The sequence below is a fragment of the Nannospalax galili genome, unplaced genomic scaffold, assembly GCF_000622305.1.
Source record: "Nannospalax galili isolate Female #2095 unplaced genomic scaffold, S.galili_v1.0 scaffold879, whole genome shotgun sequence".
Classification (NCBI taxonomy): Eukaryota; Metazoa; Chordata; class Mammalia; order Rodentia; family Spalacidae; genus Nannospalax; species Nannospalax galili.
Window position 1 is genome coordinate 25,138 of NW_008346261.1, and position 14,891 is coordinate 40,028.

Here is a 14,891-nt window from a genome sequence, read left to right on the forward strand (position 1 = left end):
TTTTCCTACTCATCTCCCTAAATCTTGTCTCAGAAAGGAAAACCTTCCCCAAAAGCCAAGTAGAAATCATTAGGCCCAGCAATTTGACAGGATCACAGACACTTTCATATTATTAGACTATTTAGAAGCATGCTCTGAAGTCCTGAGGTTGCCATCCTGCAGTGTTATTTTGATGCCCTGACAAGATATATTTAGAGCACATAAAACCCAAATTAAAATTCTGTGACCACAAAAAAGTAAAATTAAATAAGGGCTCCATTAAATGGAAAGCTACAGTAAATATCAGATAAGAGTGGGGGAGGAATGCCAAACATTTTTTGACAACTATTTTGAGAGTAGCAGGAGATGGAGAGCCTGTATGCTTGGAATGATCTATATCCTGTCAGTCAGAGAGGCAAGGCCTTAGTCCTGCAGCCTGTTTTTCAGGTCTACATGCCTTGGATTAGCACAGGCCCAGCTTCCTGTCCACTGCTCAGGGGGAGCCTACAGTACTTCACCTTTATTTGGTCATCACAGATGCCTGGCTTCACTTTAATCCCTACTTGCTTGATTTGAGCCTGAAGTGCGGTTAGGCTGCCAATCTCCTTGTCTTCATCTGCACTTATTCTCTCAAGACTAGCCCTGCGTGTGATGCTTCTCCATGCCTCTATTTGAGAGATTCCATGACTCAGATTTAAAGACCTATTTAACCTCCCAAATCACTACTGAACAGGTATACACATTTAGATTATATCTGTTAGATCCTGGGCTCCTACTGTCTTTAATAAATCCTTATATACAGTTTGCTGGGTAGGGTTTCAGAGCTTTGTTGATCCCCTAAAGCCCATAAGTGGCTATCACTGAAACCCTGAATGAGTCAGACCCTGGTGACCTGGGAGTTGGGGCACCTTGGCCCTCATCTAGAACTGCATACATTTTTTTTTTTTTTTGTAGATACAGCATATTAGCTGTGAGGGGAATTTGAAAGGCCTTTCTTTTCTGGGGGTTTTGATAAAATTTTGATTACATAATCGAGTAATTTGCCATAAGATCAAAAGGCCCAAATTATTCTAAGATACCCTTGAGTCTCTTGTCAAGGAAAGAGATAGAAGAGTTCTTTGTGGGAATAAAAAGTTGCTGTTCCAGTCAGTCCTTAACGAGAGAGAGAGAGAGAGAGAGAGAGAGAGAAACATCTTCAGCTCTATGAGGCAAAATATAAGGAGATACCAAGGATCATTTTCCATGCTTACTTAATTCAGAGTATATTACAAGAATTTTGGGAGCTCTCTCTTATAGACCTGGGGTGAAGGATAACATATAATTATTATGAAACCAATCTGTGCAGTCAAGGAGCATGCTAACCTGCATAAAATGGAGTTGGGCAAAGTAACAAGACTCACATCTCACATTCAATTCCCAGATATCTAATGTACATGGTATATAGCTTTTTTAAAACTTTCTTTTGATGCTGGGCGTGGTGGTGCATGCCTTTAATCCCAGCACTCGGGAGGCAGAGGCAGGCGGATCTCTGTGAGTTCTCTCTGTGTGTGTATGTATGTGTGTTACTGTTTATTTGGTTTTTATTACATTTATTTATCTATTTATTTATTTGTGCTAAAGTGCCATGAAGCACATGTGGAGTCAGAAGACAACTTTCTAGAGTCAGTTCTGTCCTTCTACTGTGTGGGTGCCTAGAATTGAACTCAGGTCCTTGGGCTTGGTGGCAAGCACCTTTGCCCAATGAGCCCTTGTTTTTTTGTTTTGTTTTTCAAGACAAGTTCTCATGTAGCCCAGGATGGTTTGGGACTTGACATGTAACCAAATATGACCTTGAACTGAACCTTCTGCCTCTATCTCCTAAGTGCTGGGATTACAGGCATATACCACTACATCTGGTTTATGTGGTACTAGGGATCAAACCCAGTGCTTCCTCCATGGTAAGCAAGCACTCTATCAACAGCTACTTCCTCAGCCCTTTTTTATGTTTTTAAACTTTAAAAAATTATTTTATGGTGTGTGTGTGTGTGTTTGTGTGCCTGAGTGTACGTATGTGTACTACATGTATACAGGAGACTGTAGAGGTTGGAAGGGGCATCAGATCCCTTGGAACTAGAGTTATAGGCAGTTGGGAGACAACATGTGGGAACCGAACCCAGGTCCTCTGCAGTAAGTGCTCTTAACCCCTGAGCCATCTCTCTAGCCCTGTTTTTAAACTTTTTGTTTTGTTTTGTTTTTGAGACAGGGTCTCACTATATATCCCTGGCTGACCTGGAACTTGTTATGTAGACCAGGCCGGCCTAAACTCACAGAGATCCCACCTGCCTCCGCCTCCTAAGTGCTGAGTTTAAAGGTGTGCATCACCATGCCTGGCCTCCCACTTTTAAACTTTTAATGATGCTATTTAGTCTTTATGAGTAGCTATCACTTTATTTTTGTTATTTTGGTCTTTTGAAACAGCTTTGTTACAGCCCAGATTGTCCTTGAATTCACAGCAATCCTTCTGCCTCAGTCTCCTAAATACTGGGATTATGGGAGTACTACTTTGTTCAGCTTATGAAATGCTCTTAAAGGGTAAAAAAAAAGCAGAGTAAAAGATCACCCTTGATATTTTGAAGTGTATATTTCAATAGTTACTTTAGTGTACAACCGAAACTAGGATCAGGACATACATACTGACTTAGTTCCTGGTTTCCATCTCAATAAGTATAGATACAGAACATTATTTTGACACTTGCTATAGATATATAACATAACATTTTATTTATCTTATTAATGATATTTAAATTGTTTCCAGAATACCACTATTGTAACATTCTTTTCTCCTTAGGACTAACCCTAGAATGAACAAAGAGACCATATTTTACATTTTTTAAACAATAATATTTACCAATTATTACTCCCTATAAAAGTGTCTAAGAGCCAGGCATGGTGGCGCACGCCTTTAATCCCAGCACTTGGGAGGCAGAGGCAGGTGGATCTCTGTGAGTTTGAGGCCAGCCTGGTCTGCATAGTGAGTTCCAGGACAGCTGAGGCTACAGAGAGAACCTGTCTCAAAAAGACCAAAAAAAAAAAAAAAAAGTGTCTAAGAGCTCTTTTGTCTTTCTCTTAACTACATAATTATCCTTAGCAGCAAAATAATCCTCAGTGAGTGCTCAGGGAACAGAACTTTCGAAGGCGGAGCAGTGGAAACTGTCTCAGTGTCAACCACTGCCCCAACAAAGCTTCTGAACAGAAAGGGAACTCATCCAAGCCCCAGAGCCTCCTGGCCTCCCACTTTAAAGCTGTCAAGAGCCACCATGTCCATGTTCTGTGCCCCTATGGTGGCTAGATTGACAGAGGGCAGCTGGGGAAAGGCCTCCCAAGACCTGAGTCCTTGAGTCCTGGCTCTGTAGTCCTTGAGTCCTAGCTCTATAGTCTGACCCAGTGGCCACCAAGGCAGGAGGAGAACAAGATCAAACTTGGGGGTGGGGGTCAGGGCTTCGAAGAAGGTCCTGGCGATAGAAACCAGTATTCTAAGGAAGAAGTGGCTAGTGAGTAAACTGTGGCTGCAAAGGTCTTAGCACTGCAGTAACCCAGCAAGCAAGCTACTGAAGGACGCAAAGGGGCGCTTGTGCCAAAAGACCCTGACTTCAGCCTGGAGCCTCTGCGGGCCTACAGGTCGGCGGGACCCTAAAGGCTCTAGACACTGCTTGACTGTGTTTTATCCTGTGTCCCGCCGGGATGCCGGTGGACTTGCCAGTGGTAAAGGCCAGAGCGGTCAGATCTGACCAAAAGACCAGCACCTATTTCAAGGGCCACTGACCTAAGGCAAGTGTTAGAACTTCTGTGTCCAGGCTCTTCTGTGAAAGAGAATCGTTTACTGGTACCCGCAAAGGAAGGTTGTCGGGAGGGTTAATAAAATAATACACCGTGGATGGTATTTTTTTCCCCTAAAGCAACTCCACCACTACTCAACCGCCACCGGATATAATTAGTTTATAACTTCATAGCCATAGGGAGATAGCAGAAGTGTATTTTAGTAGCGATTTATTGTAGCGATTTTCAGTAGCTTCTCTCTTTCAGCACACCCTCTAGTCATTTGTCTTGGAAAGGAATGTTACAAATCTCAGTCCTTACTCTCAGGGAGCCCCCGGTGTTACTGAGGAGGCAGGAACCGTACCCTGGCAGGAAAATTACTTTAAAAGCCTTACCAGGGTTCAAAAGCAACAGCATCTTGAGGGAATAGTGCCTTACCCCTTCTGGTCAGCTTCTAGCATTGACCAAAAAATTAAAAATAAAAATAAAAGATGTACTCAGAATTCCTGGCTCACTTACCCTATCCAGTTCCCAGTTGGAAGAGATGGTTTGGTGGTCACCCTGAGAAATGAGTGTCTGACTAGGGAGGGGCCTGAGTTCTGTGTTGGCGGTTGCCATGGTTTTGCTCTGAGTTCTGAGCCAACCTGCCCACTACCTGAGACACTCAGGTCACAGAAGTAGTAAGTTAGAAGCTTGTAGGGACGTGAGGAGTGCTATCCTGGAGCCTGCCAGCACAGCTGTTGAGATGGAAGCCTCAGAAGGGCAAGGGGGTGAAGGAGATAAGCCACTAGAGAAGGTGACATGAAGGGGTGTGAGGGAGCCAGGGAAGGGGCTGATTTTGGAAAGCCAAGAACTTGAAATTCATGGATGAAAACAAGAAAAATGATGGGGTATGTGAGTTAGCAGGAAGCTCACCAGCTGAGCCTTTAATCCCAGCAGTCAAGAGGCAGAGGCAGCAGATCTCTATGAGATTGAAGCTAGCCTGGTCTACATAGAAAGTTCCAGGCTGGCTGGGGTACAGGACAGCCCTGTCTAAAAAAAGAAAGAAAGAAAGAAAGAAAGAAAGAAAGAAAGAAAGAAAAGAGGCTCAAAGAACAAGAGGATGTAATTCTATCAATAGTTGGGCTGGGTATAGCTCAGTAGCAGAAAGCCTATCCCTAGCTCTGGGTTCGATCCCCAGCATTAAAAGAAAAACATTGTAAACATGTTTATCAAAGATGTATCCCTAGCAAGATGATGGGAAGTCCCATCTCATTATTATGAAGACAGAGGGTCATGTGCACACATGCCTATGTGAGCATACTCTTGTGCTATGGTCTGTGTATGGTTATTTATGGAGTTGGTTAGCCAGAGTCCCCTCTGTCTAGGACCTGTTCCATCCCCTCTCTACCCACCTTCACACTTTCCCCTGATCTCTCTTCAGAGTGCGGATCTTCCTTCTTCCTCACTTGAACACAGAGAGCAATTATTCTCATTTTTTTTTCTGAGACACTTTGGAAAGGCAGAGTGCAAATCCATCCTTGCCAATCTAATCTTGTGCTCTGAATTTTAGTAATTCACAGCTATTTTTGCTCCACTAATTTTCAGCTCCTTTTGCCCTACTTTTATTGTAAAAAAAAAATCATTCTAAAAACTGTCACCCTTTACGAGTGCCCTTCAGATGCTAAAGTTTAGAGATGCAAAGATGTGGGCCTGAGACATCAATAAATGTTTGCCAAATGAAAGAATAAGTGATCCCCACCAGGCATGGTGGTGCACACCTTTAATCCCAGCACTTGGGAGGCAGAGGCAGGCAGATCTCTGTGAGTTCAAGGCCAGCCTGGTCTACATAGTGAGTTCCAGGACAGCTGGGGCTACAGGGAGACCCTGTCTCAAAAAGACCAAAAAAATCAAGAACCGGCCTTAGAGATGCTCTCATGCTCTGCCATCTTACAAAAAAAAAAAAAAAAAAAAAAAAAAAAAAAGTGATCCCCTGTTCATGCCCCTAAGGAGTCTCAGAAATCTTTTGATATCTTAGTGTTCCAGATTAATGGTATCTAACTTCAGAGAATTGGTAGGAAAATTAAATAAGTTAATGTTTATCAAGAGCTTTGCAAAGTTACCTTGTGTATGAAAGGATTATTAAGAAAGAAACAGGTAGTATAGTCTAGGTTTTCTAAGCAGAGGTTTTCAGAGATGGATTTCTTTGCTCACTGACTTAATGCTGGTTTAAGAAAGAAGTCATAGGGAGAATGAACAAGGGCTTTGACTGCCATTTGGGCCAATGTCTGCCAAGTACCATTTTCTCAGGCTGAGCCCCTCACTGACTGTACCCACCTCCTTCCAGGTAAGGAATGTTCCCTGTTTAGAGAGGCACTCCAGTACCATCCTCACCAGAGACTTGCTGGTCCAACATGCCAAGGGCCTGAACCAGGACACCTTCAACATTGTAAGGAGCCATACTGCAACCCTGTCCCCAACTCCCCTGGGAAGAATCAGGAGGGTTTTAACCCACAGCTCATCACCTGATCTGTCACACTCTTGGGACTAGAGTGGGGTATAAGGTTTGCTAGAGCCTTGTCACTAAATACACATACAGCTCTAAGCCATTAGGTACTACGGTCAGGCCAATCAGCTAGTCACTTGGGGCCACCCACCTGCCTCTTCTCCTCACCCTTCAGCCCCTCACCTTGCCTGTGACCTCCTCAGTGTAAAGAATATATAAGACCTCTGAAGAAGTTCCTGCGAAAGTTGAACCTACCCAAGGACTTTCCCCAGAAGAAAAGGATAAAGTACATGAAGCAGAGCCTTCAGGCCCTAGGGGACCACATCCACACCTTTCTGCAGCATTACTGCCAAGCCTGGGAGATCAAGCACTGGAAAAAGTAGGGTGGCCTCTTTGACCTTATCCTTATTCCTGGGTCCCCTATCTCCATTCAAGATCACATCATAGTCAAGATCCTCCAGTTCTTTATGTAGAGGGGTCAAGATCCTGGAGGAGACAGAGGATGTTCAAAGAACAGGGAACCCCTAGGCATCAAGGCAGCATTGATTGTACCTTAGCTGTATACATAGTAGACAAAAGTCTCTCTTGAGAAGTCAACAATCTAAGTGAGCAACTGCTGTGTGCAGATATTTGTTACCAGCACATGACATTCCTGTCCTGGCATATCTCCACCTGCCATCCCCTCAACCAGGAACTAAGGAAGTACATTTCTCCTGGGTGGGTGCTGGCCACAAGACAAACGCAAAGGGAGAAAGGGCACTACTCCACCTCTCTCAGTCTCAGGTTTCTCTTTGCAGGATGCTTTGGCGATTTGTTTCCCTCTTCTCCGACCTGGAAGCAAAGCAGCTTCGCCGCCTCTATAAGCACACCAAAACCAACCAGATGGCCAAGTTCCTGGTGAGACATACCAGAAAACTCCTCTGAGGTCCAGCAGAGGTTTGGTCAGTGTGTTCTTAGATGAGTACTGGGGCTGAGTGACCCTCTGATACAAGCTGGCCCTTTGTGTCCTTTCCACAGCTCACTGCTGAGAAGACACCACTACTCTTACCCTTTTCCTGCCCTGGGCACCTAAGAGGCTGATGAGAGCTCATGAGAGCTCAGCGCTAAGTTCTTGACATGCACACTCTGATTATAGCAAGGGCAAGGACATCCCTGGGTCATTAGTGAGAACAGTTGAGGCAAGCCAACTTGGGGATGTCTACATGTCTGAAAACAACCTGGCCTGGCTTTGTCCTCAAACAGTGGTTCCCAAGTACTTTTATCTCAGGTCATACTTACTTCTTTACAACTAATGATAACTACCAAAGATGTTTGTTTATGTGGGTTGTAGCTATTAATATTTACCCCTTTGGAAATTATAGCTAAAGAAAAATTTAAATATGTATTCCCTAACTTATTTAAAATTAAAACAAGGAGCCATTATATACTAACATACTTTTTTGAGGGGTGGTCTTTTTGAGACAGGGTCTCCCTGTAGCCCCAGCTGGCCTGGAACTTGCTATGTAGACCAGGCTGGACTTGAATTCACAGAGATCTGCCTCCTCTGCCTCCTGAGTACTGGGATTAAAGGCATGCACCACCATGCCTGGCTCTTTATTTATTATTTTTATCTTATGTGTATGAGTGTACTGCCTGCATATGTAAGTGAACCTATGTCATGCAATGCCTGAGGACGTCAGAAGAGGGCAATGAATTCCCTGGAACTGGAGTTAGGGATGGTTGTTGGCTGCCATGTAGGTGTTGGGAATTGAACCGGGGTCCTCTGCAAGAGCAGTTGGTGCTCTTAACTGATGAAACATCTCTCCAGCCCCACTTATCAATAAACTTTTAAAAAATAATAGGCTTGTTTATTTGTTGTGAGACAAGGTGTCACAAGGTAGCCTAGGTTAGCCTTTAACTCAACTCACTATGTATTCTAGGCTAACCTCAAACACAGTCCTCCTGCCTTATGAGTGCTGGAATTACACAAAATGTGCAAATACACTCAGCTCAAAAAAATTAATTCTTTTAAAAAGCAGTTTTAGGTTTATAGGAAAATTCAGTGGGAAGTACAGAGTCCTGATACTTCCCAACTGTTCTTCTCCAGTTATTGGCAGCTTGGTATATTTGACATGACTAATAAGACAATATTAATACATACTTTTAAAAATATTTTATCATTTTATGAGTGTATTACCTGCATGTAAGTGCACCTGTGTCATGCAATGACCATAGAGGTCAGAAGAGGACATCGTATCTCCTGGAATTGGAGTTATGGATGGTTGTTAGCCACCATGTGGGTGCTGGGAACTGAACCCGGGTCCTCTGCAAGAGCAGTCAGTGTTCTTAAACGCTGAAACATCTCTCCAACTTGACACATTCTTATTAGTAAACATCTGTGGCTTACATTAGGGTTCAGTTTTTGTGTTGTATATTCTATATGTTTATTTTTTTAATTTTTAAAGATTTCTTTAAGTTAACATGTTAGTTATATCTAATAACTGTTTCATTATGACATTTTCATACATATATGTAATGTATTTTGATTATATTCACCCCCACTACCCGCTCTTGTCCTACTCCCCTTCCTACTGATCTTCCTTTTCCTAACTAGTTTCCCTTCTACTTTCATGACATTTGTGCGTGTGTGTGTGTGTGTGTGTAGGTATGACCCCCTGGGTTTAATTAGGGATCCTCATAACAGCATGGCTGAGGGGTTATTTACAGGAGCACAGGCAATTTACCAGTGACACACCACTGAAAAAGACTGTCTCGCTACCAGCAACTGTTAGCAGCCTACAGCGCCTCGGGGAGGGGTAAAGCTTGGAGAGCCCCTCCCCTGTTTGGTTTTTTAGCAACAGGGTCTTGCTATTGAGCCCTGGGTGACCTCAAACTTTCAATCCTCCTGCTTTAACCTCCCAAGTGGTGGAATTGCAGTCATGCACCACAACATCCAGCTGGTGTTATGGGTTTTGATAAATGTATGATGCATGTCCCCACCATCACACTATCATTCAGGTAGCTCCACTACCCCAGTCTTCTGTGCTCCATTTAGTCATCCTTTCCTTCCTTCCCAAAATCTCTTGGCAAACACTGATTTTTTTTTCTTTTTACTGCCTTCAGTTTTACCTTTCCAGAATGGCATACAGCTGGAATCACACAGATTTGCATCAATGAAGTTTTCATACTGGTTTCATTAGATTCCACTGGTCTGTCATTTGCACATTAAGTGGGTCTCACTTTTCAGGGGTCTCTAGGGAGCTTCAGAGCATATTTTGAGAAACTCTGGTCCAAAATAATAATCATAAGTAACAGTTATTAAAAATCGTCTTTATGTCCAGTACTTTATGATCCTTCCTGGGGTCTTCAAAAGTAATCTTAAGCAGCAATTAGAATTTTCACCCACAGTTTGTAAATGAAGCACCCGAATGTGGGGAGGTAAAGTAACTATCCCAGGAGGTACAAGTGGAAAGAGAGCTGGGATTCAGTCTCTATCTGTCTAGATGAAAGGCCTGGATAACCACGTCCTATGTTACACTTGCAATAGATGTTTTCAGCTAACCCTTCTCCCTCTCTGCATCTCTGCTACCTCTTCTGAACATGAATGGTTGGATCAATCATTCCACTCACTACTTTTCTTTATTTTTGTTTTTATAATGCTGGGAATTGAATCCATGGCTTCACACATGCTAGGCAAGTGTTCTACCACTTAGCTACCTACATAGTCTCACTTTTTTCTTTTTTAAGAGGGCAGGGGATGTCCTGATATGTTGCTTAGGTTGACCCTGACTCCTGGGTTCAAGTGATCCTCCTGCCTTAGTATCTATTAATTAGTACTACAGGCATTTGACTATGCCAGGCTCTAGTGATTCTTTTCTAAATATGAGGAGTTATCATTTTAGTGATTGCTGGATTTCTGGGTTTCACTGGCCAGAAAAACTTCAAAAAACCCCCCAAAACACTCGGTTCTCAATTTAAATTTTTCTAAGAAAGGGCTTTTAAAACAAGTGCCACTTATTCATTACAAGTAAGACACTATCACTTCCAAAAGAAATGGAAGGCATACCCTTAAAGGGTAACCTGGTTGGGGTATGTGGGTGACAGAAAACTTGCTTAGCATGCATGAGACTCCAAGTTTGAACATCAGCACTGCAACAGACAGACAAACAAAATGAAATGTGTGGGTATGGTGGTGCATGCCTGTAGTCATAGCACTCTGTAGGCTGAGGCAGGAATATCACACTTGGATGGATTTGCAGGGACAACCCTATCTAGAAGAGAAAGTTAGCAGTCTGGCCCTACCGGGCATGCTCAGGATTTTGTGACTCACCCAATCTTTTTGCCTAGGGAAATGTGAGGTCCCATAGTTTCTCAAAAACTGAGGTGCTAGCTGGGCATGGTGGTGCAGACCTTTAATCCCAGCACTCGGGAGACAGAGACAGGTGGATCTCTGTGAGTTCAAGGCCAGCTGTTGCTACAGGGAGACCCTGTCTCAAAAAGACCCCAAACAAAACAAAAAAAACACCTGAGAGGCTAGCACTGTAGAATTCAGGTCCCTCTCTTCTTCGTTCTCTCCTCAACACTGGACCCCTATTGCAGGTCACATTTTGCCCCTTTGATGCACCAGAAGGATCTTTGCTGGCCAACCAGGAGGACAGTCTTCCCAGGCTCTGCAGTGCCTGGGGACTGCACGGAAATATCAGCTGCATGAAGGAGAGGCTGTCCAAGATGAAGGCCCCAGGCCAAGAGGTTGCCATGCTGGAAGAACTGAGGTCCCCGCACTGCTTCAGAGGAGGTGATGCCCACTGGGTATTAGAGGAAGTACCTGGGTGAGGGGCTACAGACAAATTGTGGGGTTTCCCTGGAGCAGACCTGAGCTTCTTCCTTGAACCTGACAAAAGTCCTTCCTTTCTACCTTTTCTTCTTCCTCAGTTTTTCTTTCTGTCCTTCCCTTCCCCTTCTTCCATCTCTTACCTGAGTTTAGCTTCTCTACCAGGTATACTCATTGTGTAATGTTTAAAATGTGCAGATAGGTGGGGAAGTGGGGGGGGAGGGGGAAAAATCACCCAATACCCAGAGGCTAGCACTGTCAGCCTTTAGTGTGGTTCCTTCTGTGTTCTGAATAATTTCCCCAGCAGAGGTTTCATAATGCATACACTTTTGAGTTCTGCATTTTTCTGTTAGCACTTAACAAAGGCCCTTTCTCATATGACCAGAAGCAGGGCGGAGACAGTTTCTAAGTAGCTGAGAGTATGGAATCTCAGGAACTGTCTGGATAGTAGGCAGGATGCCTATTGCTGAAGTGGGATACAGAGAAAAAGGAAGGGACTCACCCTTACAGTGAATCAGACGGCATGGGAATGGCCTTCCCAGCCATTTTGGCCTCTGTGATGATCGAAATGCCTGGCTCTCTGCACAGAGGCTATGAGGTTAGGGAATAGAACCTCTTAAATGAGAAGGGCCAAGCAAGGGTAAGAACCTAGAAGGTTTCCAGCTGTGCATTGAATACTGAAGCACAGAGAGACTTGGCACCCATCCACCTTTACACTTCTGAAACTGGCTTCTGTGCCACAGCTGTCCTTGCTTGGCTACTGTTGGGGAAGGTAAAGGCAAGCATGGTGTCTTGAGGACCTGAGTACAGTCCTAACATGGATTCAGGGCTCCTCTGAAGGCATGACTGATTGGAGCTAATCCAAGGTGGCCTCAGGAGGATCTCTTCACCAGTCCCACCTGGGCCCAGGGGTGAGCAGCTGTGAAAACAGATCAGGAGCAGTAAGCCTGGGTTTAACAGCTAGTGAGGCTCAGAACCCTGCCTGGGCTCTCTGAGAGCCCACACATGGCTCTGGGACCTACAGTTTAAACTGAGAAAGTAAAACATACAATGGAATTTAAAGAGTAAAGGCCAGGCCATAACTAAGATAGCTAAGCAGTCCCTGGATCAGATGAAGAAAGTGAGCTCTGGTGTCTTTGGGTAAGCCTGTATCTGTGCCAGGTACTTTATATCTTCATGTGGCCCTACAGCATCCTGATGAAGTAAGTGTATGTTATTATTCCCCTGTTCAGATGGGCTACCCAAGGCCATAAGGCAAAGGGACTGTTAATCAGGGTAGGATGCCTGCAGGAAGTAGGGTTGAGACAGGCTTTAAGGAAAAGAAGAAAGCTGCACATGATGGTGCATGCCTTTGATCTCAGTACTTGAGAGGCATAGGCAAGGCAGATCTCTGAGTTCAAGTCCAGCCTGGTCTACATATCAAATTCCAGGCCAGTCCATCACTATACAGTGAGAACCTGTCTCAAAAAATTTTTAAAAAGAATAAAGAGAAAGATGGAGGAGGGCAGTGAGAATACATGTGCAAAGACTGAGCAGACAGACTGGGCCTGGCAGGGAATGGAAGAAACGGACACTGGAATTTCAGGAAAATGCAAGGATGTCATGGGAAAGAAGACTTGGATGGTAGGCTGAGAAGTTGGGGATCAAACCCAGGGTCTCATGATGCTTGGCAAGCACTACATCCCTGATCTACATTCCCAGTCTCTTGAAGCAATTATTAAAATAACTGTTAAGGGGCCTGGAGAGTTGGCTCAGTGGTTAAGAGCTCTGACTGCTCTTGCAGAGGACCCAGGTTCAGTTCCTAGCACTCACATGCATCATACATAACTCCAGTTCCAGGGGATCCAGTGCCCTTTTCTGACCTCTGTGGGCATTGCGTGGCATGGATGCACTTACATACATGCTGGCAAAACACTCATACACATAAAAAAAAATCAGTACTGGACATGGTGGCACACGTCTTTAATCCCAGTACTCCAGAGGTAGAGGCATGTGGCTCTCTCTGGGACAAGGCCAGCCTGGTCTACCTAGCAAGTGCCAGCTAGCTGGGGCTACAGGGAGACCCTGTCTCAAAAAGACCAAAAAATAAAAAATTTAAGTAACTGTAATCACAGCTGGTGGTTATGCCTGTAATCGCAGTACTTGGAGGCCAAGGCAGGAAAATTGCCAGGAGTTTTCAGCAAGCCTGGATCACATTGTTCCACACCAGTCTGAGCTACATTGTGTGAGACCCTGTCAACAGACAAACATGGGCTGTCAAAGAGGTTCAGGGGGTAAAGACATTTGCCACCAAGCCTAACCATCTGAGTTTTGGCAGGACCCACCTGGTGGAAGAAGAGAACCAATTTTCACAAATTGTCCTCTGACCTCCATATACATGCATGCCCCTCGCCCAAATAATAAATGTAGGTTAAGAATTTAAAACAAACAACAAAAAATAAAGTAACCTTAAACTTTTTTTTCTTTGAGACAGGATCCCATTGTAGCCCAGGCTGGCCTCAAACTTACTATGTAGCTAAGGATGACCTTGAACTTCCCGAGCCTGCTGCCTCCAACTCCCAAGAGTTAGGATTATAGGCCTACACCACCTGGTTTTTGTTGTGCTGGGGATCGAATCCATGGCTTCATGCATGCAAGGCAAGGATTCCACCAACTGAGCTACATCTCCAACCTGCTTTATTTTTGCTATTATAAGCAGAAAACTAAAAGCAAATAAATAAATATAGGAAAATATATCATTATCACCAACCATTGTTAATACTTCCCAGATTTTAATGTATATAAATACATATTTTAATAAAAATGACACTGTTATATATATAATTTTGATTTGAACTTACTTTGTGTGTGTGTGTGTGTGTGTGTGTGTGTGTGTGTGTATGGTCGGTATGTGTATATAGCATGTGTGAGCTTTCTATGTAGCTGAGGATGACCTTGAATTTATTTTTCTTTTGAGTCAGGGTTTCATTGTTAGGTAGCTACACAAGGATTAGTAGCCTTGGAAACCTTTGAAGACGGACCCCTCCCTCATGGTTGGCTTTGTTTCTCACCTCCCATTTCCATGGTAACCACTAGAAAGGAAAAATATCACATTGCCCTGGATAAAGACCATTCTATTCTGCTCCAAAAATGAAAACATTATGTTGGGTGTGGTGATACATGCCTTTAATCCCAGCATTCAGGAGACAGAGGCAGGTGGACCTGAGTTCAAGACCAGCCTGGTCTACATTAGGAGTTCCAAGCCACCTAAGGTTATAGAGTGAAACCCTGTCTCAAAAACAAACAAAGCCGGGCATGGTGGTGCATGCCTTTAATCCCAGCACTCAGAAGGCAGAGGGAGGCGGCTCTCTGTGAGTTTAAGCCCAGCCTGGTCTACATAGTGAGTTCCAGACAGCTGGGGCTACAGGGAGACCCTGTCTCAAAAAGACAAACAAACAAACAAAAACCCAAAGATTAAAACATTACATACTATTGTCTCCTCCCTTAAAAGTCAATCTAGCTGATGGTCAAAATGCTGAGAATAAAGTAACGAAGTGACTATTGAGTGTTCAGTCCTAAATGGGACATCTGTATCAACCTCTGGCCCCACTTGAAAGGCTCAGGGAACATTTCAGAAGTGGTGGAGGAGAAAGTAAGAGCCAAAGGATGGGGAGAAGTGCTGTGAAATGCTGTCTTTGGGATGTAACACACCCATTGCACTCATGAACTATGAACATACTGTAGTTATGGTTACCTGCACAAAATCAAGCCAACAGAATCAGTCAACATTCCAACAGACAACACTAATGGCACTCAGTGAGTTATTTAAAAAAAAAAAAAGGA

General features: G+C 43.9%; 1 protein-coding gene across 1 annotated transcript in view; it reads left to right on the top strand.

The window, feature by feature from the left end:
* The first annotated feature begins 4,446 nt into the window (after positions 1-4,446).
* CUNH17orf64 (chromosome unknown C17orf64 homolog) overlaps positions 4,447-14,891 on the top strand; it is a 15,054-nt gene continuing 4,609 nt past the window's right edge. The window contains exons 1-5 of the mRNA XM_008842639.1: positions 4,447-4,570; positions 6,101-6,202; positions 6,463-6,638; positions 7,057-7,156; positions 10,838-11,033. Coding sequence (XP_008840861.1) covers positions 4,520-4,570; positions 6,101-6,202; positions 6,463-6,638; positions 7,057-7,156; positions 10,838-11,033 — 625 coding nt within the window. The 5' untranslated portion in view covers positions 4,447-4,519. The remainder of the gene's footprint in view (positions 4,571-6,100; positions 6,203-6,462; positions 6,639-7,056; positions 7,157-10,837; positions 11,034-14,891) is intronic.